At 49.4% G+C, this 12,323-nt stretch overlaps 1 protein-coding gene across 1 annotated transcript in view; it reads right to left on the bottom strand.

Moving 5' to 3' along the window:
* Positions 1 to 10,285, bottom strand: part of ACSF3 (acyl-CoA synthetase family member 3) — a 67,151-nt gene extending 56,866 nt beyond the window's left edge. Inside the window, exons 1-2 of the mRNA XM_054389757.1 lie at positions 9,593 to 10,285; positions 7,476 to 7,631 (exon numbers count right to left, since the gene is read on the bottom strand). Coding sequence (XP_054245732.1) covers positions 7,476 to 7,631; positions 9,593 to 10,285 — 849 coding nt within the window. The remainder of the gene's footprint in view (positions 1 to 7,475; positions 7,632 to 9,592) is intronic.
* Positions 10,286 to 12,323: the final 2,038 nt, after the last annotated feature.

Raw genomic sequence — 12,323 nt, 5'->3', positions numbered from 1 at the left:
GACAGCTCCATGCTGCTGCCCCTATTGACAGCTACCACAGCTCCTCTCCTCCATTAAATTATTGGATCATTTTCAGTTGTTATTGGATTGTCTTTAAACCTCCTCAAAAGGTAAAAGACCCTTAATGAAACCTTAAATCAGCTCTTTACTTCCCCCCTGCACTGTTTGTGTTCTGCATCGATCGCTGCCACGCAGGTAGCGCTGCCAGCCAGGAAAAAGGATGCCTGAGAATTCTGGAGCGTCTCAGAGAGCAACACAAGGTGGCTTCAGCCAGCCCACCTCCTCCTTTGGGAAGGCTTTGTGCCTAAAGCCCTGGACAGAAAGCTCTTGGAGCTCTCTACAGCTCCTGGAAAGAAGGTAGTTAGAAGAAGCGAGTGTGGCCAGCAGGATCAGGGCAGGGATTGTCCCTCTGTATTCAGCACTGCTGAAGGCCACACAACGAATCCTGGGTTCAGTTTTGGGCCCCTCACTCCAAGAAAGACATTGAGGTGCTGCAGTGGGTCCAGAGAAGGGCAAAGCTGGTGAAGGGTCTGGAGAATAAGTCCTGTGAGGAGCAGCTGAGGGAACTGGGGTTGTCCAGCCTGCAGAAAATGAGGCTGAGGGGAGACCTGGCTCTACAAATCCCTGAAAGGAGGTTTGAGCCAGCTGGGGGTTGGTCTCTTCTCCCAAGGAACAAGTGGCAGGACAAGAGAAAACAGCCTCAAGTTGCACCAGGAGAGGTTTAGGTTGGACATGAGGAAAAATTTCCTTCTCAAAAGTGTCGTCAGTGCCTGGACCAAGCTGCTCACCACAGTGGAGGAATCCCCATCCCTGGAGGGGTTTCCAAGCTGTGGAGATGTGGTGCTGAGTGACATGGTTTAGTGGTGACCTCACTGTGCTGGGTTAACAGTTAACAGGACTCAATGACCTTAAAGGCCTCTTCCAACCCAAATGATTCCATGGTTCTGCAGAAGCACTGAAGGGCTGGCAGGACCATGTACCCATGTCCAACATGGGTTTACTCCCACATGAGGGCAGATGGGCATGACCCAAGATCCTCCAAGAGGCAACAGATCAAGAGAGGTGATTCTGATACTTTGGTCTGGTAAGACCTCACCTGGAGTACTGTGGGCAGCTCTGGAGCCCTCCATAGGGCCCAAGGAGGTGGTGGACTCACCATCCCTGGAGGTGTTCAAGAAACCTGTGGACATGGCACTTGGTGCCATGGTTTAGATAGTCATGAGGTTTAGGGTGACAGGTTGGACTCGATGATCCTTGAGGTCTCTTCCAACCTTTTTGATTCTATGATTCTATGATAGAGTAAGGGCATGGAGAGTGGGTCCAGACAAGGACCACAAAAATGATCAGGGGATTGGAACACCTCTGCTACAAGAACAGCCTGAGGGAGCCAGGGTTGTTCAGCCTGGAGAAGAGAAGGCTTTGGGGACACTTAATAGTGACCTTCCAGCACCTGAATGGGGCCTACAAGAAGGCTGGAGAGAGACTGTTCACAAAGGCCTGCAGTGATAGGATGAGAGGCAATGGCTTCAAACTAGAAAAGCACAGATTTAGACTGGATGTTAGGAACAAGTTCTTTAGCATGAGTGTGGTGCAAAACTGGAATGAGTTGCCCAGGGAGGTGGTTGGAGCCCCATCTCTAGAGATATTGAAGGTGAGGTTTAACAGGGGTCTGGGCAACCTGATCTAATTGAGGCTGTCCCTGCTTAATGCAGAGGAGGTTGGACTCGATGACCTTTAGAGGTCCTTTCCAATCCAAACCATTCTATGGTTCTATGAAGATGGAAGAGCATCCAGAGCAGCTCTGCTCTTTCCTAAGGACCGAGCTGTGGTTCCTGAGCAGCATGCACAGAGAGAAACATTCTCCTCTTCAAAGGGAAATTGAGCCCTTGGTGGCTTCATCTCATGTTTGCTATAACCCCAAACTGTTTGCGCTCCGCACGACTCTGGTTTTAATCATTTATTCATCAGCACAGTTTGATGGCCCTGCTGCATTCCAGGCTGAAGCTTTTAAACCCTTCCTATGCTGCAGGCATACTGAAAGGAGCAAGTGCTTTCCCTGGGACCTGGCAATATAAGTAAATATGACAGGCTCTGGTTCCATTTTTTTCTCTCTCCCCACACACATCAAAAGCCATTACTGCCTAACAGATGCTGAGGACAGACGGCAGATCTGGAGAGAGGGGAAGAAAAACTCCAACTTTTTAAAGCCAGGTCTGTGTGAAGTGATCAAACATAATCCACTCACTAGTGACCTACTCCTCCCTCCACCGACTTCTCTTTGAGTCTGCAATAAAATTACCCCCCTGAAGCCTCCCATTAAAGGATGAAAAGACAATTGCCTTGCTCCAGCTGAAACTAGATGGGAGATGCAACCCCCAGCACGTTATGAGCAGAGACTTAGCTGTGCTTGGTTATTGGAGATCAGACTCCTCTGCTTGGATTTGCTCCTCTTTTAAAGATACACTAAAAGAGCTGCCCAGAGTGATGTTCACAGAAGTGACAGATCCAAGGGAGAGGTTTGCTGTGGTGCACACTTCTCCTTCCCGGAGGCAACGGTGGCTGCTCAGCCCTGGATCTCCCTGCACAGCCCAGCAAAGGTATAAAACATCAGCACCCAGCCTGGTTTGCACTGATAACAAGGACAAACAAACTGCTCAGGGACACAGCTCAGGCTGCTGGGCTTCAGGAGGAAGTCAGGGGAACAACCACACAACGATGCTGCAGCCACCCCTGAGCAACACCTCACAAGCAAAAATCTTGACGAGCTTCAGGTCTATGGCACGACAAGGAAAAAGCTGCCATGGGTGACAGCAGGCTCAGAGCACGTCAGGGGAATGAGTCCCAAATCACACACACTAGCTTTGAGCACTCCTCATTCCCCTTTCCCTAGGAATGGTCCAAATAAAATTAACAATTTGGATGTCTTTGTGCGTGACATTGTAAGAGCAGAGATGATTTTAGAGGGCTTGATCCTTGGAGGCACCTTAAGTCAGACAGGCAGTAAAGCTGGCACCAAAACAACAGCTCCTCTTGGAACTTTAGGGCAAGAAATCTGCATCTCAGCATATTTATCCTGGAAGGGGTGGCAGGGCACAGACAGTGTTGTCATTCTGCAGGCAGCACACCCCAGCTCAAAACCTGCCAGCAAAGCCGAGCGGGCAGCACAACGCCACAAGTAGGTCACCCCAAGTTGAGATCTCTGGAAGCTTCTCCCATCACTCAGAGCAAGGCTTTCCCTTCATGTTTCTGAATAATTTCCCTTCAAGACTGAAAGACCTCCTGGGATCTGCTCTCACATTTATCAGTGTGAAGAGCTGACAGGGAGCCTTTTGCTCTTAGAACATCTTTCCCTCAAGGCAAGATCAGAGGTGGTCCCTGGCAAAGACAAGCTGCTCCTGTTGTTCAAACTCAAAATGGATCCACCTCATCCCAGAGCCTCAGCAGAGGATCCTGCAAAGCAGACACTGACCTCAAGACATGCTCCCAAAGGCTCCTGTCTGCAGGATGCCCCGAGCAGCCAGGCCCCAGTGTGGGATGGGCACACTGACATGTGGCTGTCACATCTAAAGCACTGCCATGGTGGACACCTGGCTTCCCCTGGGTCTGCCTCTCCAGGCTTAGTGACATTTCCATTGAGCAACAGTCAGAGGCTGTGCTCAGCCTCAGAAGCCATCACTGAATCGATGCAGGGGAGGGAGATGGAATATGAGGGAGCCACTGGGGAATGGAAGCTCTGGTGCCTGCTTGATGCAAACCCTCAGGCTCACAGTAGCTTTCAAACAGCACTTGGTGCTGGGCTCTGTCTGATGCTCAGTAAGAAGGCTCACCTTGCACTCCTCCCTTAAACAGAGACACTAATCTCTTCTCCTCTGGCCACCAATGTGGACAAAAACTGTACAAATCCAGCACTTTTAAAATTTCTCCTCCTGCATAAAGGGAAAAAAAAAAAAAGGGCAAGTATTTCACCCAGGGTCAGAAGCTGCTGAGAAACACTGGCTGCCTACAGCCAGGAACAGTGCAGCTGGAGAAACTCAGCTTGGAAGCAAGATACAAGGGGAGGACCACACAGTGCTGTTTAGGATGCAGCTTGCTCTTGCTCCACAGGAGGATTCTGCTCTCCCTGTTCTCAGCCTTGAACAAAAACCAAAACAAAACATCAGAGCCACCCTTGGCCCACACAGCTGCTGGGAAGAACACACTTTCAGGCTCACTGCTGTTCTCCTGCCTGCTCCAAGCTCCTAGCAGTGCAGGAACATCTTCCATCACATCCAGCACTGACATTCCAGAGCAGCAGAAGAGCAGACAGGAGCACTGAGCTGCACTTCCACCATCTCCAGACACGCTGCACCCTGCAGAGTACACGCACCAGAGGGCTTAGCACATCACGTACAAGTGGCCTGTAATGCTGCAAATTAAGGGTCCATTTATAAACCCTTTATTAATACATGATTAATAGGCACAGCTATATTTTTTAATAACTTACAATAAAAAGATGCTGCAAAAAGCTTAAGCAAGACAGTCTTAACAGATGGTGCTATAAAGTGAATTATAACATGTACAGGAGCTGGTGCAAAGTAATGGATGTCCTCATTTAATAAGAAGAATCTGATTTTATGCAGCAACTTTCACGCTTGAGGCATCTCAATACACTTTAATGAGCCCTTGTGGCCTTGGCATGAGCTTGCACAGAGCCACAGCCATCAGCTGCTGTTTTAGTGAGAGGGTGGATGTTGGTCAGGGCACTGGTGTGACTCTCAGTCTTGATTTCTAACCTTTCCTTGGACAGCTACCAAAAACTGACAGAAAGATGCCACCTCCTAACACTGCCCTGCAGGGAACAACAAGCAAGCCTTGGTCTGGGGCTTGAAATGTCTTCTAACTAAGGGGGAAGAATGAAGGAAAAAAAGAAAATAAAAAAGGAGATTACCACCATCAAAACCAGACTGGCATCTGCATCCAGGGCTATAAGGCACACCACAAATTATGTAATTTAATAAACACTGTAATAATAAAGTATTTATTTTGTATAATGAAGTGTTAGTGATTAGAAACCAAACACACATCGGGCATGCTGCTGCGGTTTCTCTTGAACCCTTGCCAGTATCACTCAAGGCTAAATATGTCTGCAGCAGGTTGAGAGTAAGTTCCTAGCCTTGTTTTGATCAGCCTGTCAAGTGTTTTCGCTGCCATTCGAGTCTCTTTATATCACACTGTAATTGGGCTGCTTTCTCAAGGTGCAGTGAAGGGAAAAAAAAAAAAAAAAAAAAAAAAAACACGACTAAACCAACAGAAAAATAAAACCCCATGCAAAACTCCGGCTCTGGCACTGCAACTGGGCTGCTTTGCTGAAAGCTGATTTCAGTAGCAAAGGGCATTTTGTAAACAGCTGGTGAAAATAGAGTGGAACTGAAAGGCAGCTTGCATTAAACTCCACAAGAAAGCCTGATTTACCCTCGTGTGCTTTGCTTTGTAGTGTCGATCAAACCACTTCCAGCTCCCAGGGGAGGCCCTCAGAAAAAAAAAATAAAAGAGAATAAAAAAAAAAAATATAGAAAAAGCAAATGTCATCTCTCAGAGGCTGAATGCACCCCAGAGCCCTTGGCACAGCACTGGCTGTGGCAGGCACACTTGTCACACCGACCTCCCTGCACCAAGTTCAAGCTCCAGGTCAAGAGGATGCCTCCAGCGGTGTCCTCGCTTGCCCTTGAGTTGTCAGGTCTGGGGGGAGAGCTTTGATCAGGGCAGGCAGGCAGGGTGTCCTGCTCCCCCTGCACCTGAACCCATCCTTCAACGTCAGCTCATTGATTTGCAGATGTCGAGAGAGCAGAGAAAAAACACAAGGGGATGAGGGACAATCAATCACCGGTGGCACAGGACGTGGAGAAACGCGCCCTCCAGAGGGCTTGACTTTGCTTCCAGGCTCCTACCACAACTCCAGCACCACCAGCCAGGCCTGGGGAGCCTTGGCTCTGGTGAGGCACACATCCCTGCTGCAACCTGAGCTTTTGGAGAGACACCCTAAAGACAGGGGAAGACAAGTTGGCAGTGATCGTCAAGGAGAGAGGACTGGCTACAGCTGCCAGGGGATGTTCCTGCCTTCCTCCACAGCACCCTACCTATTTACTCTGGAAATCCCACAATCCCAGCATGGTGGGGATTGGAAAGGACCTCTGGAGATCAACTAGTCCAACCCCTCCACTAAAGCAGGGTCACCTACAGCAGCTTGCCCAGGATCACAATGTCCAGGTGGCTTTGGAATCTCTCCAGAGAAGGAAACTCTCCAACCCCCCTGGACAGCCTGCTCCAGGGCTCCAGCACCCTCACAGCAAAGTTTCTCCTCCCATTTAGATGAAACTTCCTAGGTTCCAGTTTGTGCCCATTGCCCCTTGTCTTGTCACTATGCAACCACAAAAGTCTGGCCCTGTTCTGTTGCCCCCAGCCCTTTAGCTCCTGCTGAGCATTGAGCAGATCTCCTCTCAGGCTGCTCTTCTCTAGGCTAAACAGCTTCAGGTCTCTCAGCCTTTCCTCTTCACAGAGATGCTCCAGGCCCCTCAGCATTTCTGTAGCCTCCACCAGATTCTCTCCAGTAGCTCCTTGCCTCTCTGGAAATGCAAATGCAGAGCTGCCCCTCCAGGATTCTGGGGCTGTTCCTGCCCCAAAAAGATCAGTGCTTGGGCAGCAAGAAGGTGTCCAGGTGTCAGGGCCATTTCCACACAAGGACAGCCACGTGCATTGCTGTGTGGCTGCTCCCAGAAGCAGAAATAAGCAGTGAAGGGTCACATGAGTCACCCAGACCAGAGCCTGGGCTCACTCTCACCTGACCACAAAGGATCACAAAGCACCACAAAGGATCACAAAGCACCACAAAGGATCCTGGGTGCATTCCACAGCTGTGTACTTTCAGTGTGACAAGGCCCCTCAGCATGTGAATAAGCATGAGCAGGGAGAGCAGCCTGTTTACAAAGCATGGGCCTGCTTTAGCAGTGGGCTTGGACTAGATGAGCTCCAGAGGTCCCTTCTAACCCCCACCATGCTGGGATTCTGTATGATTCAAGCAGCATATTGCTAACATGCAAAACAAACATGGAACCATTTCTGTGATTCCATGATTCTATTTCCATCTTTCTTGGTACCAGAACGTTACCAACTCTCACTGTGGGTGCAGCTGCTCTTAGAGGGCAGGTAGAAGGTCTCAGCTCCAGGCAGCTCCTTATTCAACATCATAAGGAGGGGCAGTGTAGCATTATGCTTATGTGCATCATGCTTAAACAAGCTGTAGCCTCATTTCAGGTTAGGGCCTAGACTCTAACCCATTTCCCCCAGATTTTAACAGATACTTTGTGAACCTCATGCAGCCAGTGGCTGAAGAGCCTGAAATCCTTCCAGAACTTCTTTTCCAGACTGTTCTAATGACAACACAGGGGGTCTGGATGCTGAATTTCAAAGCCACCACACAATCTCCACCCCAGGCTTACCATCTGTGCATCAAATTCGGGGAACATGATGCATGTTGCTCCCACCCAGAGAGGACAGAGGAGCTTATTGACCACCCCATGGACGTGGTGTAAAGGCAGCACGTGCAGAATAACATCCTCCTTCTTCCACTCCCATTTTTCAACCAGCCCTGTGGTCTGTAGAAGAAAACACACAAGCCAGCGTTAGGGCAGGAGGAGAGACTTTCCCGGCATGAAAAGCTCAAGGGACTCAAGCCCCACATCCCCTGGGCACAGCTGGCAGCAGAAATTCTGGAGCTCCTGAAATGAGGCTTGAGCACAAAAACCTTTCCTTTAGGGTCAGCACCAGCAAAATTCCCACCACAGCAGTAAAAGACCAGAGGAGCATTTCAGTATCTTGTTAGTATGAGTCTTCATACAGATCAAAGTCCTTCCTCATTACAGGGAAATAATCAACAATGATTTTAAGCAGGACCTACACAATTATTAACCTGCTGCTGCACAGGCAGAGTTGGCAGAAAGAGCACTGAAAACCCTAATTTTCCCAGAACTCTGCTGACATAATTTGGACATTGATGACATTGGGCTTTTAGCACCTGTAAGGGACAGTCAGTAGGAGCAGAAAACTGTTTGAGAAGCAGAACGTAGGTTTGTGTTAGTTACAAAAAAAAATAGATCAGTAAAAAAAAAAATTAGTCCATCAAGCTTCTAAACCACTCTGCTCTGAAGGGATAATTATCTAAAGTGTTAGACCTCTAGCTTCTGGTGGAACAATGCCCCTTGGAGCCCAGCTTTAGCAAGGGGAAAGCTTATTTCCAGCCATCTAAAAATAAAAGCAGCACTTGAACAGTGGAATTTAATCATGTCATTCCCAACCCTCTTCCTCCACAGGGCAGGGAGCAGGTTTTAGGCTTTCTGCAGGACAGCACAGAAGCTGGTGACTGCTCAGGCCACCTCCCAGATGATCAGCATATTTGTGAGGGAGCAGATTCTTTGCCCAATATAGCCAGGCCCTGGCTCGATCCATCAAGGCTTTGACACTGCAGGATCTGAGCACCCAAGAAGCTCTTGGAAGCATCCATAAGACACAATATATTCCCTGCTCTTTTTTCCCTAATGGCATGAGTCTCTCAGCTGCAGACAGAGATAACCAACTGGTGAGGCAGTCAGCAGGCTCATCCAAAGTTTTCATTCCTTTGGGCTCAGAGAGCTAATGGATTTTTTTGCCTTGGGGATATTTAGCTGAATAATGCACAGGCTTCACACTGGACTGGGCAGGGCTAAGCTACATTCCAATGAGGGGTAAAGATTCTCTCCCAGTCACAGTGAAGAAAAATCAAACTGTGCTAAAAAGAGCCTTTTTACGACAGGTCTCATCCCTTCTGCTTTCCAGGCCAGCAGACAGAAGAGTCCACCTGCCTCTAGATGCAGCTACAGCATGGCAAGGAGGCAAAAGGAGAAGGTTTAGAGCCTTAACCACTCTTTTGTGTGTTCACCTTAAAAGCGTTGAGGACTTTGGAGATACAGCCCCACAGCTCTGTGATTGGGCTGTGTTGAGCTGGAAGATCTTCAACCTCAAAACACCTCTGAAGGCCAATGTTTGTGTAGCTTGGCACAAGCTTTGCAGAGGGAAGGCTTTCAGAGGGCAGTTCAAGAGACAAGGAACTACTGGAGAAAATCCAGCAGAGGTTACAAAGATGCTGAGGGGCCTGCAGTATCTCTGTGAGGAGGAAAAGATGGGGGACCTGGGACTGTTTAGCTTGCAGAAGAGCAGCCTGAGAGGGGATCTGCTCAATGCTCAGCAAGAGCTAAAGGGCTGGGGGCAAGAGAATGGGGCCAGAATCTTGCCAGTGAAGCCCAGCAAAAAGGCAAAGAGCAGCAGGCATAAACTGGAACCCAAGAGGTTCATTTGAACTTAAGGAGAAACTTTGCTGTGAGGGTACTGTAGCCCTGGAGCAGGCTGCCCAGAGAGGTTGTGGAGTCTCCTTTTCTGAAGACATCCCAAGCCTATCTGGACATTGTGATTCTGGGCAAGCTGCTGTGGGTGACCATGCTTTAGCAGGGGGCCTGGACCAGATGATCTCCAGAGGTCCCTTCCAAGCCCCACCATGCTGGGATGGGGTGAATGCAGCACTCACCACAGCCTGCACGTTCTCGTGGGTGCTGAGGACTCCTTTGGGCCTTCCCGTCGTCCCGCTAGTGTAGATTATCATGGCTCCTCTGCCTTTCCATGAGGAGCAGGCTGTCAAGGGACCCTCCTCTACTGCTGGGTGACTTGTGGATCCATCCTTGTGAGACTTCAGAAGGGGCAGAAGAGGGACTCCCAGTTTCTCAGCGCTGGGGGCTATCTTCTCAACAAACTGCTGTGCTGCGATGACCAGCGCGCTCTGCGAGTCCTGAATCACGTACTCCAGCTCCTGCACCGGATGCTTCCTGTACAGGGGCACTGCTATGCCCCCACTCATCCAGGAAGCCCACTGGGCCACCACATAGGAGGCATCATTGGGACATAAAAATGAGATCCTCTCTTCCTTCAAGTCCCTGCTGGAGCATTCCAGAGCTCTACAGATCTCCTGGGCCAAGCGCAGGCTCTGGGTGAGAAGGTCTCTGTAGGTGTGCTCACCGTTTCGGTCAACGATGGCAACTTTATCACCAAAAGCCAAAGCTCTAGTGAAGACAGGGCTGATGTCACTGCTGGAGGTCACCCAAGTGGTTTGCAGACCCCTGTGGGGATTCTTCTGCCTACACAACCCCCATCTGCAACGGTGCAAGTCTCGGAAGAGGCACTGCAGGGGCTGTCTGGCTTGGGGGATGAGCAGGGAGCCCAGCATCCTGCCAGCAGAGCTTGATTTGAAGTGATTCTGCAGAAAGCAATTATAGGAGCAGATAAGTACATGCAGATATCACCCAGGGGTTTGCTCCCACAGAGGGGAAAGTGGCAGCCTTCATTTGAATAATACCCACTCTATTATTAATGGTTGTGCTTCAGCTTGCTGCATCCCCAGCGTGCAAGGCCCTGCCTGGATGGAACAGAGACTGAGACCCTTCCTCAGGCAGCCTTCATGCCCCTAAAGCCCAGTTTAACATCAAGGATTAAATCATTTTCAGCGCTCAGTAATGTCAGGACACTCAGCAGAGGGTACCTGAGGTGCCATCCTACCTCAGCAGGACCAGCACTGAAGGAAATGAAATCATTCTATCAGTATCTAGCTCCCAGGTTCCAGTTTACACTGCTCTGGTAAACCATTTCCTTACTCTATGCTTCTACTTAGGCAGCACAGAGCTAGACAGGAAATCCAAACATCCTAAGGCTTAACCAGTGGAGGATTGTTTCCTGGGTGAGAAAGCCATTGCCACTGAGGTCCTGAGAAGGTGCAGGCACAAAGAAGGGCAATGAAGCTGAGGAAGGGTCTAGAGCACAAGTCTTGTGAGGAAAAGCTGAGGGAGCTAGGGTTGTTCAGCCTGCAGAAAAGGAGGCTGAGGGGAGACCTTGTGGTTCCCTACAACTCCCTGAAATGAGGTTGGAGCCAGGTGGGGGTTGGTCTCTTCTCCCAGGGAACAAACCATAGACAAGAGGAAATGGTCTCAAGTTGCTCCAAGGGAGGTTAGGTTGAACATTAGAAGAAACTTCCTCACTGAAAGGGTTCTCAAACCCTGGAACAGTCTGCCCAGGGAGGTGGTTGAATCCCCATCCCTGGAGGGGATGTGGAGCTGAAGGGCATGGTTTAGCACCAGACTTGGTAGAGTTAGAGAATGGTTAGACATGATGATCTTAAAGGTTTTTTCCAACCAGCACTACTCTGTGATTCAATTCCATGACGTCTTCAAGCAATCACATATCTAAGCACAGGAAAGTGCCCAAACCCTCCAACCTGACAGGTCATCCATCACAAACACTGCTTAAGAACCACAGACCAAGTGGTTAACAGCTTCTAGATAGCCCTAGGAGTTTTGTCCACACCAAGCATCTGTTTTTCCCAGCAATCAGCAGCAGGGAAGTGCTGCCCTACACTGACTTCTGGGTTTGGTACTTCTCAAAGTCCCAACTTGGCAGCACCCAGAGCCAGGTAGAGCACTGAGACAAGCTCCAACATGGCACCAGGCTCCACCTGGGCAGCCACAGATTGATATGAGCCCAGCCTAACCACTCCACCACAGTGATGGCATGAGGCACAGGGACATTTCCACAGGGAAAACCTCCAGAGGGGAGCAAGGAGAAGAACCAGCACCAGTGAGGGCTTGACAGGAAGATCACAGCCTGGCATAAACATTACACATTCTGCCTTTGAGCTTAGACAGCACAATGCCATCAACCTGCCTGCTTACAGGAGAAGTTGACAAAGAAGCTTTTGTGCTAACTGCTGGGAAGGACCAGGAGTTTGCTCTTTACCCCTCTTTTCATCATCCCCTCCTTTTCAGAGGGGAAACTTTGTGAAATAATAGAGACATCTGGGAAAGGTTAACACAGGATTTCATGACAGGAGACTCCTCTTCAGAGGGGAGACCACTGAGACACCAGAGACAAGAGGAAGAAGTAATAAATTGAGGAGTAAGAAGATGCCTCAGAAAAATCCTAACCCCTCTGCACAGAGCCTGGAGCTCTGGCTGGAAACTCATCAAGAACAAGCACCCCCTTCATGCAGAGACCATCATTGACACCAACAAGGGAGGGAGAAACAGGGCTGTGGAAGACAAGAGAGGAATTCACAGCACAGCCTAATGGCTGCTATTAACCACCACCACTGGAATATCCCCAGAGAGACACTACAACAAGAGAAGACAGCCAAAGGATGACAACTTCTCACTATAAGAGTGTGCATGACACTTCCTGGATGGCAGCAATAATGACTTGATTTTCTTTTCACAGAG

Source organism: Indicator indicator, chromosome 19 (assembly GCF_027791375.1).
Source record: "Indicator indicator isolate 239-I01 chromosome 19, UM_Iind_1.1, whole genome shotgun sequence".
NCBI classification, from domain to species: Eukaryota; Metazoa; Chordata; class Aves; order Piciformes; family Indicatoridae; genus Indicator; species Indicator indicator.
This window is presented reverse-complemented; position numbering and strand designations above follow the sequence as displayed.